The sequence below is a fragment of the Bufo gargarizans genome, chromosome 5 (genome assembly GCF_014858855.1).
Source record: "Bufo gargarizans isolate SCDJY-AF-19 chromosome 5, ASM1485885v1, whole genome shotgun sequence".
NCBI lineage: Eukaryota > Metazoa > Chordata > Amphibia > Anura > Bufonidae > Bufo > Bufo gargarizans.
Window position 1 is genome coordinate 319,886,468 of NC_058084.1, and position 13,187 is coordinate 319,899,654.

At 42.9% G+C, this 13,187-nt stretch overlaps 1 protein-coding gene across 2 annotated transcripts in view; it reads left to right on the forward strand.

Moving 5' to 3' along the window:
• LOC122938568 (carnitinyl-CoA dehydratase-like) overlaps nt 1–12,033 on the forward strand; it is a 192,318-nt gene extending 180,285 nt beyond the window's left edge. For both annotated transcript variants that reach the window (XM_044294159.1, XM_044294160.1), the window contains one exon: nt 11,419–12,033. In XM_044294159.1, the coding sequence (XP_044150094.1) occupies nt 11,419–11,639 (221 nt within the window). In that variant the 3' untranslated portion in view covers nt 11,640–12,033. The remainder of the gene's footprint in view (nt 1–11,418) is intronic.
• The last annotated feature ends 1,154 nt before the right edge of the window (nt 12,034–13,187 follow it).

The following is a 13,187-nucleotide window of genomic DNA, read 5'->3' on the forward strand; positions in this document are numbered from 1 at the left end:
CAAGGTATGAGGAGCAGGAGAGCGTTTTCCTCCTGTGGTCCTCTTAGTTCCTTTCATCCTACAACCAGAGGATAGATTTTCGTCCCTGGAAGAAATCTAAGAGAGAGACATCGGTGATAACAGCCACTACCTAAGGCTTAACGGGCACCTTTGCACATGGTGGAGGACAATCTAGCTACAGGCAGCATCACCATAAAGTATAGAAGACAGATTAGCTACCTGTTTAAGAGCTTGGAAGATACAGAAATTATAGGACTAAGCATACCCGAAAAGAGTACTACTGAACCACAGTCTGAGTCAGGACCTAGCCAAAACCTATTAACAGTGGATCAACAGAATTCCTCTACATACCAAGAGACTGTATTCTGTCTGGATGTTTATGCTGCAACTTAAACCAGCTACAGTAAAAGTTGTGAGTTGTACCCTACCACTGTCTACCTCATTCTTCAATACTACCACTACAACTGGTTGTACCACCATAAACGGTACTGACGTACCACTAAGGGACCCAGCCGCCACAAGCACCCTAAACACCACGGTCATCAAGGGCACCTCAACCTCCATCTTGGCTGGTGCTCCCCTACCACAGAGTGTGCCCCGGAAGGTTTCGTGCCATCTTCTTCATCACTGTGCTGCCGGCCTAGGGAGGCTTTCTGCTAATCGTGATTAAACCGATGAACTGTATTATTACTCCCCCTCATCGGCCCACTGTGCACCTCACGTGTCGCCCCTGCGGTTCTGGCACACCACACACTCTTGCGTCTATTTTGAAAAGACCACCTCTGGGTATGACGCTGAACACGTGCACTCAACTTCTTTCGTTGACCATGCCGAGGTCTGTTCTAAGTGGAACCTGTTTTGTTAAACCGCTGTATGGTCTCGGCCACCGTGCTGCAGCTTAGTTTCAGGGTGTTGGCAATCTTCTTATAGCCTATGCCAGTGACTTTTCCTGCCAGTCATCAGCGCAGGGCACACTATGAATAGGACAGGCAGCGCACTGAATGTAAGCAGGCTTTTATAGCTAAATGATAAAGTACATGGAATATATTATATTGGTATTCAGGTTAAATCGCCGTGTTGGCACTTTGAAATAAATAAGTGTGTTTTGGGTTGCAGTTTGGGCACTCGGTCTCTAAAAGGTTCACCATCACTGGCCTAGGCCATCTTTTTGCAGAGCAACAAGTCTTTTTTTCAGATCTTCAGAGAGTTCTTTGCCATGAGGTGCCATAATAAACTTCCAGTGACCAGTATGAGAGAGTGTGAGTGCGATAACACCAAATTTAACACACCTGCTCCTCACTCACATCTGAGACCTTGTAACACTAATGAGTAGCATGACACCGGGGAGGGAAAATTGCTAATTGGGCACAATTTGGCCATTTTCACTTAGGGGTGTACTCACTTTTGTTGCCAGCGGTTTAGACATTAATGGCTGTGTATAGAGTTATTTTGAGGGCACTACTACTACTGACTACTTTACATTGTATCAAAGTGACATATCTTCAGTGTTGTCCCATGAAAGGATAACATAAAATATTTACAATCATGTGAGGGGTGTATTCACTTTTGTGGGATACTGTATATTAAATCAGTAACAGCCTCAGCCAGATGTTCCACCATTTGTAGCATTAGTCTATTAAACCTGGAAAATGTCCATTTTCTATCTTAGTTGGATCTGTGTGGCTAATCCGTGATGGTTTGCACTACACAGTAGATTTGAGCTGTTTCAGAACTCAATGCCAAGACATTTTCTGCATGATGTCTGTGTTTGTATGTGTACTGCACAACTTGTATACAAGGAGAACCAAGGGAGGTGATCACGTATGAAGTGTACAATATTACAGCACAGAACATTATTCAGACCTCCCGAAACTACCATCATTTCATCCAAGAGGTGACTAATGTCTCTACAGACTCAGCGCAGCTGCCTTGCACCCTGGGCATGTTGTTGCCCTGATTCAAATTAAAAATATGACTGTTTAGCTTGGCAGGTAATGGGCTATCTTTAAAACGAATGCTAATAAAATCAAGTGCCGTTTGTCGAATATACTGTAGGCAAAGTAGAATGACATTTGGCATGTTTTTCCTGGCTAGTCATACTAAGTGAAGGATGTTCGGGTGGAGACTGACATTAAGAAGAGTAAAATGAAGACATAATATTCAGCACCAAAATAACATGATTTTTATCTGGGAGAATTGATTTAAAACATTTTTGAAGTGTTCTAAGTGTATTAGTAAATATTTTTAACATTTATGTTGGTTTCAAATAATAGCATTTTAATAAAAAACTACCTGCATGTAGAAATTTTCTAATAACCCCAAATCACTCGAGCATAAAATGCATTGTGGAATGGATGCGGAGAGAAAAATAGTCATGTGAATGGTCCCTTAAATATATATCTGTCACCGGTATATGCTGCCCTCCATTTAAAATCCTAACATCTCCATTGCATAATGATGAGTCCCGAATATTCATGAGCACATGGCTCTCCCCGCCCACCTGCCTGTGAATGACAGTTTTTTCCCCCAACTGAATCAGCAGCAGGTGGGCGGGGAAAGCCAGTAGCTCATGAATATTCGGAACTAGAGTTGAGCGGACACCTGGATGTTCAGGTTCGACGAGTTCGGCCGAACGTTGGAAAAAAGTTCGAGTTCGGGACCCGAACTTGAACCGAACTTGACCCCAAGTCAATGGGGACCCGAACTTTTGAGCACTAAAATGGCTGTAAAAATGTCATGGAAAAGGCTAGAGGGCTCCAAATGGCATCAAAATGTGGTTAAGAGCATGGCAAGTGCTCTGCAAACAAATGTGGATAGGGAAATGACTTTAAATAACATAAAATACGTAAAAAAATTTAATAAAAAATCTTGATCTAGCAGGACCAGATCCATATTGAGGAGGAGTAGGAGGTTGAGGAGGCGGTGGATGTGGCGGTGTCGGTGGAAGCGGCAGTGGAGGAGGAGGTAGCCTACACTGGTTTTTTTTAAAAAATTTTATTTTTAAAATTAGGGTACACCCCAAAACATTGGGAAATATAACCTGTGATAACCCCCTCCAGTCATGCTAAACACACGTTCAGACAATACGCTGGCTGAAGAGCAGGCCAGCACCTCCAAGGAGTAAAGGGCAAGCTCAGGCCATGTGCCCAATTTGGAGATCCAGAAGTTGCAGGGCTGACCCCTGTCAGTCAGTTCGTGTAGGCGTGTGCACACTTACTGCCCCACCATGTCGCACGTCCCCGTGATGTTCATGATCTAATTTGATATCTGCTCTATCAACTTTCGATGTTCTTTTATGCGCCTACCATGGTGATCACGGGTGGCGGGGAATCAGGGTTCCAGGCCAGAGAGGGAGCGTGAGAAAAAGAGACCACATCCAAGGGAGGATTAATTTTTTCAAATTTAAAATTATAGAGTTGAAATATGGGAGAAAATATTAAAGCACAAAAGTGTGACAACTTTTCAAAGTTTAGGCATTGAATGAAAGGATGTGGTGCTCATTAATTACTGAATAATTTATAACATTCTATTCCCTGTCACCTATGCATAGCAGGTGTTTATTCACGTCTAAAATTGTATAATGTCAACCCAAGATTGTAACAGAAAAATTATTGAAATTTATTAAGCTGTCACACCCAAATTACACCCAAAAATTGGTGAATTTCACCAAAAAATGTAACTGACAATATTTTTTATTTTTTTCGGTCTACTAGGTATAGGAGTGGTACATCACACCCAAAAATTGGTGAATTTCACCAGAATATATGACTGACAATTTTTTTGTTTAACCTGTCTACTAGGTATAGCAGTTGTACTATAAACCCAAAAATGTGTTAATTTCACCATAAAATCGAATTGACAATTTTTATTTTATTTTTTACCGGTCTACTAGGTATAGCAGTGGTACTATACACACCAAAATTGGTGAATTTCACCCTAAAATCTAAATAACAATTTTATATTTTTTTTTAACCTGTCTACTAGGTATAGCAGTGGTACTATACACCCCAAAATTTGTTAATTTCACCATAAAAAGTAACTGACAATTTATTATTTTTTTGCCGGTCTACTAGGTATAGCAGTGGCACTATACACCCAATAATTTGTGAATTTCAAGTAGTGAAATGATATAAAATAAAACACGTACAAAAAAAAATGGATTTATGAGGTGGAGTTCCATATAGAGTAGGAGTTTGAGGAGGCGGTGGACGCAGCGGAGTAGGTGGAAGCGGCGGTGGAGGACGACGAGATAGCCAACACAGGTTTTTGGTTTTAATTTAATTTTGTAAAATTAAGGTACACTCCAAAAGAGTGTGAAATATCCAAAATACAAACATGAGCAATTGTGCTGCAGTATAACAATGGCTGCTTAGTGCCGGTATACATGTCTATTTTGCACAAGGTACGGATAAGTCCTGAGGGATCCATGCCTGGTTCATTTTAATGAACGTGAGCTTGTCCACATTGGCTGTGGACAGGCGGCTGCACTTGTCTGTGTTAACGCCCCCTGCCGTGCTAAACACATGTTCAGATAATACACTGGCTGCAAGGCAGGCCAGCACCTCCAAGGCGTAAAGGGCAAGCTCAGGCCATGTGCCCAATTTGGAGACCCAGAAGTTGAAGGGGAAGACCCGTCATTCAGTACGTGTAGGCGTGTGCACACATACTGCTCCACCATGTTGGTGAAATTCTGCCTCCTGCTAAGACGTTCCATATCAGCTGGTGGTGCTGGTTGTTGTGGCGTGCTGACAAAGCTTTTCCACATGTCGGCCATGCTAACCCTGCCTTCTGAGTGCTGGCGGTGCCCCAGCTGTGTTGGCGACCTCTTCCTCGTCCTCTGCCTTCGCCTTATGCTTCCACTGTGCCCCCACTGTCGGGTGGGAATGCCACCAGCAGTGCGTCTACCAGCCCGTCATCTTACGATCACGCTCCAGTAAGGGAATTAAGGACGGTACGTTGTCCTTGTAACGGGGATCGAGTAGCGTGGCCACCCAGTAATCAGCACAAGTAATCAGCACAACTCGGTGGTCATTGCGGAGACACTGCAGCATGTAATCGCTCATGTGTGCCAGGCTGCCCAGAGGCAACGAAAAGCTATCCTCTGTGGGAGGTGTATCGTCTGTGTCCTCTGTATCCTCCCATCCACACACCAGTGACACCTGATTTTGTCCCCTACTTGGTTGTGAAGGGAAGGGATGGCTCGCCTTGAAAAGTAGTGGTGGCTGGGCACGACATACTGTGGGACAGCCACCGCCATAAGGCCTTTAAAACTATACGTCTCCACCAGACGGAATGACAGGATTTCAAAGGCAAGTAATTTAGAAATGCTGGCATTCAGGGCTAGGGATCGCGGGTGGGTAGGGGGGTACTTCCTCTTCCTCTCCAGCGTTTGGGATATGGAGAGCTGAATGCTTCCGTGGGACATTGTGGAGATGCTTGGTGACCCAGGTGTTGGTGTTGCTGGCAGATCCTCTGTTTGTGGGGTGCCAGGTGGCACTGTCACTCCAGAGGTGGATGAAGAGGCCGTGACTGCAGCAGAAGAGGAAGCAGGAGGAGCCAGAGACCTTTCTTTGTTTTTGAGGTGTCTACTCCACTGCAGCTCATGCTTTGCACTTAAATGCCTGGTCATGCAGGTTGTGCTCAGGTTTAGAATGTTTATGCCTCGCTTCAGGCTCTGACTGCACAGTGTGCAAACCACTCGTGTCTTGTCGTCAGCACATTGTCTGAATAACTGCCACGCCAGGGAACTCCTTGGAGCTGGCTTTGGTGTGCTTGGTCCCTTGCTGCGGTGGGCAGTAGAAGGCGTACTGTCTACAGGATGGCCGCTCCGCTTTTGCACCCTGCTCCCTCTTCTGCTGTGCTGGTGGTTCTGTGCGACCACCGCCTCTTCCTCCGAACTACATTGGTCACTCGCATGACCTTGATTCCATGTGGGGTCGAGGACCTCATCGTCCTCCACATCATCTTCCACCCAGTCTTCACCCCTGACTTCCTTGTCGGTCTGCACACTTTCGAAAGCCCCAGCAGTTGGCACCTGTGTTTCGTCATTATCCGAGACGTGCTGCGATGGTCCTCCCATGTACTCATCTTGAAAAATAAGTGGTTGGGCATCGGTGCACTTAATCTCTTCCACTTCTGGGGCAGGGCTAGGTGGATGGCCCTGGGAAACCCTGCTAACAGAGTCATCAAAAAGCAGAAGAGACTGCTGCATGACTTGGGGCTCAGACTGCTTGGCTGATTTGCAAGGAGGTGAGGTGAAAGACTGATGGACATCGGCTGCAGGTGCCAACTGTGGTCTTTCAGCAGGAGACTGGGTGGGAGACAATGTGAAGGAACTGGATCCACTGTCAGCAACCCAATCTACTATCGCCTGTACTTGTTCAGGCCTCACCATTCGTAGAGCAGCATTAGGCCCGACCAAATACCGCTGCAGGTTTTGTCGCCTACTCGCACCTGAGGAAGGGGATTCACTTGTGCGTGTAGCTGGCACAGATCGACCAAGTCCTCTCCCTGCAACAGGAGCTCCACCAGCAGCACCACGACCTGGGCCACGTCCCTTATTTGACGCTCTCCTCATTTTTTTGAATTTAGGATCTTGCCCTAAACAGGTGTTTAATAGTAGAAAAGAACGACAGTATGTAAAGGGTGTATCTCCCACGGCCTGTACCAGACTAGGCCTCAATTAAAGATTTCTTAGCACAAAATGGCTGTATTTCAAATGGCTGTTTTTCAAATGCCTAATTCAAACCCCTGTATGTATAGGGGGGATCACAGACGCCCTGAACCAGTGTAGGTCTGAAGTAAATATATCTTTGCACAAAAAGGCTGTATTTCAAATGCCTGATTCAAACCCCTGTATGTAGGGGGGTATCTCACACGGTCTGAACCTGTGTAGACCTGAAGTAAATATATCTTTGCACAAAAAGGCTGTATTTCAAATGGCTGTATTTCAAATGGCTAATTCAAACCCCTGTATGTATAGGGGGGATCTTACACGCCCTGAACCAGTGTAGGCCTGAAGTAAATATATCTTTGCACAAAATGGCTGTATTTCAAAGGCTGTATATCAAATGCCTAATTCAAACCCCTGTATGTATAGGGGGGATCACACACGCCCTGAACCAGTGTAGGCCTGAAGTAAATATATCTTTGCACAAAATGGCTGTATTTCAAAGGCTGTATTTCAAATGCCTAATTCAAACCCCTGTATGTAGGGGGGATCACACACGCCCTGAAACTCCTGTAGGCCTGAAGTAAATATATCTTTGTGTAATGGTCAGCAGAGGAAGAGACCGTAGAGCAGGACTCAAGTACAGTGCAGCAGACAAGGAGGCTGAAGTAGAAACCGGCTTTATTAAAAGAGAACTCTAACTGCCGGAGAAGCAGATTTACAATATGAACAGCTTGAGAATTCACAATAAAGATAATGGAAATTTGCATAAAGAACACAAATGAATCACAAACACAAGTACAGACAATAGCAGGCTACTCTCTTCTAGGTAGTTCTATCTGTCCCCGCTACCCGGGGTGCACCTCTACGGTGCACTAAACTAAATCCTGTTCCACTATGTCCTAGCTCAGGTTAGCATCAGTGCACTCACAGTTCGGTGTCCGGCACATGCAGGCAGGTACAGTCTGGGTCCCGATCTGGTTGCTTGGTTGCTTGCTTGCTTCAGCGTGGCTCAGCTCTGGCCTCTCTTTGTAGTCTCTGTAACTCTGGTTAGAGATAATCAGCAGCTCTGGACGTGTAATCAGGGAGGGCCTGGAATTCACTCACAGTTCCTCTGGTAAGTGCCTCACACTACAGCAGTCTCTCTTCTACACCAGGGCACATCAGCTCAGTCAGAGAGCAAACACACTCTAATGTCCCAGATACTGTGTCACAGCAGGCAGGGAGAAATCACTCTAATCTTCCCTGTGGATCTCCCTCTCAGTGCACAGCGTCCTTCTTCCTGTGTACTCAGACACCTTCAGCCCAGGCTCCCTGCTCAGCCCGGGAAAAACACTTAACTCCTTGTCCTCTGGAAAACAACTCCTCTCACTGTCCTACTCAGCCACAGTGGCCTCTGGTGGCTGGAGGGAAACATGACAGTCTGCTATATATATATGTGTTGGAAATGTTGCTGGATGATCAGGGCTGCCTCTTACATTTGCACAAAAAGGCTGCATTACAAATGGCTGTATTTCAAATGCCTAATTCAAACCCCTGTTTGTATAGAGGGTATCTCACACGCCCTGAATCAGTGTAGGCCTGCAGTAAATATATCTTTGCACAAAATGGCACTGACTAATACAGATGTTGTAGATTGCCCAAAAAGTATTTTTTTTGCTAACAGAATATGAAAGCTGTATATATTAAACTTGAATTTAACACTTGCAGATCTGGAAAATACTGTTTTTAAAAAAAAAAAATGTTTTTTTTAAACCCCAGAAAATGATGGGTGTATTTCTACCTTAAATTGCACACTGACTAATACAGATGTTGTAGTTTGCCCCCAAAAAATGGTGATTTGCAATGTCCCAAAAGCTCAGATGCAGTTCTGGTGTACTGAGCATGCATAAAATGGCCGCCGCCGCCACCCACCTAACTAACAGAATTCTAAAAGTTAGTATTTTTTGGTCAATGAGCTCAGGGCAGGGTAAAACGATAGTTCCCTGCACCCACACAACTATTTGTCTGTAGATCGCTGAGTTAGATTCTCTCCTATTCTCTCCCTGAAATCACAAGTCCAGCAGCATCCTCTCCCTACACTAGTAAGAGCTGATGTGACGTGCAGCGCTACGTGACTCAAGCTTATATACAGCCTGGGTCACATGCTGCTCTGGCCAATCACAGCCATGCCATTAGTAGGCCTTTGGCCTTTCAAAAAGCTCCAGAAAAGCGGCGAACACCGAACCCGAACTTTTACGGAAATGTTCGGGTCCGGGGTCCCAAAATCCTAAAGTTCGCTAAACCCTATTCGGGAACTATCATTATGTGATGGAGCTGCTCAGTACAAGATTTTGGCAAAACGGCTGGGTCAATTAAAGAAAGTGACCCAGCATTTTGTTAAGGGTATTTGTCACTTGTTTATGTTGCCTTTAGTTAGGACAAATTTATTTTTAAGTGCCATGGTCAATAGCGACCATGCCATATAATCAGTTAGAGGGAGTAGTCTCCTCTGTCACTCCATATCTCCCCCTGCATGGTGCCAAAGGTTGCTATGGTAGGTGGGGTCCTAATAATGACCTCCTAGGTCTGCCTAGCACAGAAGCTTATATAACCTGCCAGATGTAGCCGATCAAATGGTCATATGTTCAAGATCCCTTGTGGGACTAATAAATATAGTAAATGGAAATGTTTAAAAAGTTTGGGGAAAAAAAGCATACAAAAGCGTAGCACACCAGTAAAAAAAAATGATACGTTATTTTTACAATAGAAATCTCTGGTGAACCGATGCCACTGTATGACTTCAGTCTGCGGCATCCATTAATAAATACATTAGATGGATGGCAAAAACGTGATATGAGGCTTTATTATGTAGAAAGTCTCCCTCTCTTTCTGCCTAACAGGACTGGCATCAGGAATTTCAGAGCCCCATAGAGGCAAACCATGTGGCCTTCTCACATTCCTAGCCATAAGAGCTATAACTTCTTTTATGCCATACACATCAACAAGATTTTAATTTCTATCAACTTTTATTATGGATTAAATTAGGGGGAAAAAATTTGCCATTTCTATTTATGCCGTTTACTGATCACCATAAATAATGTGTTTTATTTTTTTGTAACATTAACTTTGGAGAAACATGGAACTTTTACTATAAAAGAAAAAAGCAGGAATGTAAATATTAAATTTTTCTGCCATAACTTTTGTAAAAAATAAATAAATAAATTCTCAGGTCTTGGTGGGAATTGATTCACAGATAATCTGTACAGCAGGCAACAGACATACCACTGGTCTATAGGACTGCTCTGTCATAAAGATGTGTTTTAGTCTGTGCTTAAAACGCCATAGTGTAACTATTTACTCAATATTGTGCTTGTGAAGAAAACAGTAATACAATTAGGCATAAAATAAATCCTGTCTTTACAGCAGAACTTTTGTATAGGAGTAGGTAAGGCTACTGTCTACTGTATAGAAGGTCTAGAGTTCAAATCCTACCAAGACTGAAAAAATAATCTTTAATTTTATTTTCCAGCTTTTTTTATGGAAAAAGTTAAAATTTTCTGAAAAAGTTCTTATTAAAAAAACTAAGCAAAAAGTATTACATTTTGTAACATACAATGAAATATCACAATACTTTATTTGGTATACCTGTAGTCATAAGCTATACAATATAGTGAGTACATTACTTATGGTGACTGGTAAATTACACACATTTTTTTCTTCATTTCAATAATATACTATTTATTTAATACTATGCCTGTAAAGAAAATAGGTTTTTAAACACTGAAAATTCAACCCTGTCAATGGGGCAGGTCTGTAATGTAATGGTAATTCTTCTGTCTGCCATGCCAAAGGTCTGAGGTTCAAAAACCTGTAAAAGCAAAATGTGCTAGAATAGGGTTTCTACTCCAATCCATATCTAGCACAGCTTTATTAAGATTCATTGTAGTGAATACTAATGAGGCTGCTGGGCCCCTGCCTGCAGTACTACCCTGTTGGTGGCCCTGTGCCTACTGATAAGTAGAGTAATAAATTATCAAAATGTTGTGTATACCCTCAAATGGTACCAATGACAACTGCAGCTTGCCCATCAACAGAAAAATAAGACAGTAAGTTAAGGCTCTTGGAATGTGACAGTGGAAAAACAAAGAAAAAAAAAATCTTTCTTAAAGTGGTTGCCCAGGATTCTGATATTGATAGGTCATCTTAGCATAGGCCATCAATATTTGATCAGTTCGGGTCCAACCGCTTGCACCCAAAGTTAACCAAAGTTGTCACTGGAACTTCACAGCCATGTCTATTGTGTAGTGGACAGAGCTGGTGACTGCAGCGCTGTTCCCATAGAAGTGAATGAGAGAAGCTGTAGTTACCAGTTCTGTCCACTACACAGTGGATGGAGCTGTGTCATTCCAGCACCGACTTCTGGCTTGTCTCAGCTACATGGTACCAGCTGATCAGCAGGGCAGTGGGCAGTCAGTTCCCTGACAATCTGATATTGATGGTCTATCTTGAGGATAGGCCATCAACATCAAAATTCAGGATAATCCCTTTAAGGTCCGAAATAGGCTGGTCTTAAAAGGGCTAATGTTGCAATGTCTTTTTATATATACATAAAGTAAGTGAAAGCATTGCATGGCTTGGACAATTCGTAAACAGCACAGTTTTTACATGACCCTTTAGCTTTTTGCAGCTAAGTATCAAGTAATGTATTGGATTTTTATATTATTATTACTATTATATTACTAATGGCCCATTTACTCCTGTTTTAGGTCTTCAGAGTGCTATTGAGTTAGCAGAACATATCTCTGCCTTCCCTCAGAAATGCATGCGTAGTGACCGAGCATCTGCCTATTACAGCACATTTGATACCACCAGCTTCAGAGATGCGATGCAGTTTGAATTCGACCATGGAGCAGAAGTTCTGGTGGAAGAGTCGGTTGCAGGCGCAAGCAGGTTCGCTGCTGGTGAAGGGAGGAAAGGGAAGTTATAGGTACTCTGGATTCTTGATTCATGAGGATGAAGGCTTTTGTAACCTACATTTATAAACTCCTTGACACTAACAGTTGGTATATGTAGTCTTTTTACATAATTGTACTTATGCCCAATATACCGTACAAGGTGCGTAAGATAGAAATTTGTGTAGAACATTAGGAATCCATTGTGTCTGGTTCAAGGCTTTAAGTTGAGCTCTGAAGAACCTGTGCGTGAATATTGGGCTATCCTAATTATACACAAAGTAAAATGTCCCAAGATGAACACATTTAAAGAATCCATACAAAATTTTGATGACATTATACTGCGGCCAAGGGATGGATCCCTATTGTGATTGGTTTCCTATTGTATTCAATGCTATAGATACACAATAAAGTTAATTAAGACTCAAATGTCTGTGTCATTGCTCCATGTGTACACATTCCTTTATCCTGCTAACATTATACATTACTAGATATTGTGCCATAACATTCTGATCCACAGAGGCACATAGCTATGTTACTTCAGTACTTCACATAAGCTTCAAGTCGTATGGATCCATAAATGGTACCAATAGAGGTTTATGAGGCCATACTGTATCTCCACATCCCTCTGACTTCACGCAGGGACATATGGAGTTTTTTTTAATGAGATTCATATAAAATCAAACAGAAAAAACAGTCATATGCTGTATAATAGAGGTAGGTATTCTCCACTAAAAACTATGCTCCTAGGGAGTGCTACCTTCATAAATTATGGTGTTATACACAGTGCCTAATGCTCTGAAGTGAGAACAGACACTAACTGAGGCTTAGTTTATTGGCTAACAAGACATCTAAACTCATAGAAATTGTGACAGAGACATAAAGGCCCCTTTCACACGGGCGAGTATTCCGAGTTGAACGCATTGCACCCGCACTGAATCCTGACCCATTCATTTCTGTGGGGCTGTGCACACGAACAGTGATTTTCACGCATCACTTGTGCGTTGCGTGAAAATCGCAGCAAGCTCTATATTCTGCGTTTTTCACGCAACGCAGGCCCCATAGAAGTGAATGGGGCCTTGTGAAAATCGCAAGCATCCGCAAGCAAGTGCGGATGCCGTGCGATTTTCACACATGGTTGCTAGGTGACGATCGGGCTGGGGACCCGATCTGTATTATTTTCCCTTATAACATGGTTATAAGGGAAAATAATAGCATTCTGAATATAGAATGGAAAGTAAAATAGTAATGGAGGGGTTAAAAAAAAAATATTAACTCACCGAGTCCACTTGATCACATAGTTGCGGATCTCTGTCTTCTTCTGTAATGTTGAGCTGCCGGCTAAGGACCTGTGGTGATGTCACATCACATGATCCAATCACATGGTCCCTCACCATGGTGATGAACCATGTGATTGGACCATGTGATGAGCACAGTGACGTCATCAAAGGTCCTATTCCTGTGCACAGCAAAGAAGAAGACTGGATTAAGTGGATTAAGGTGAGTTAAATTATTTATTTATTTTTTTAACCCCTCCAGCCCTACTTTACTAAGCATTCTGTATTAAAAATGCTATTATTTTC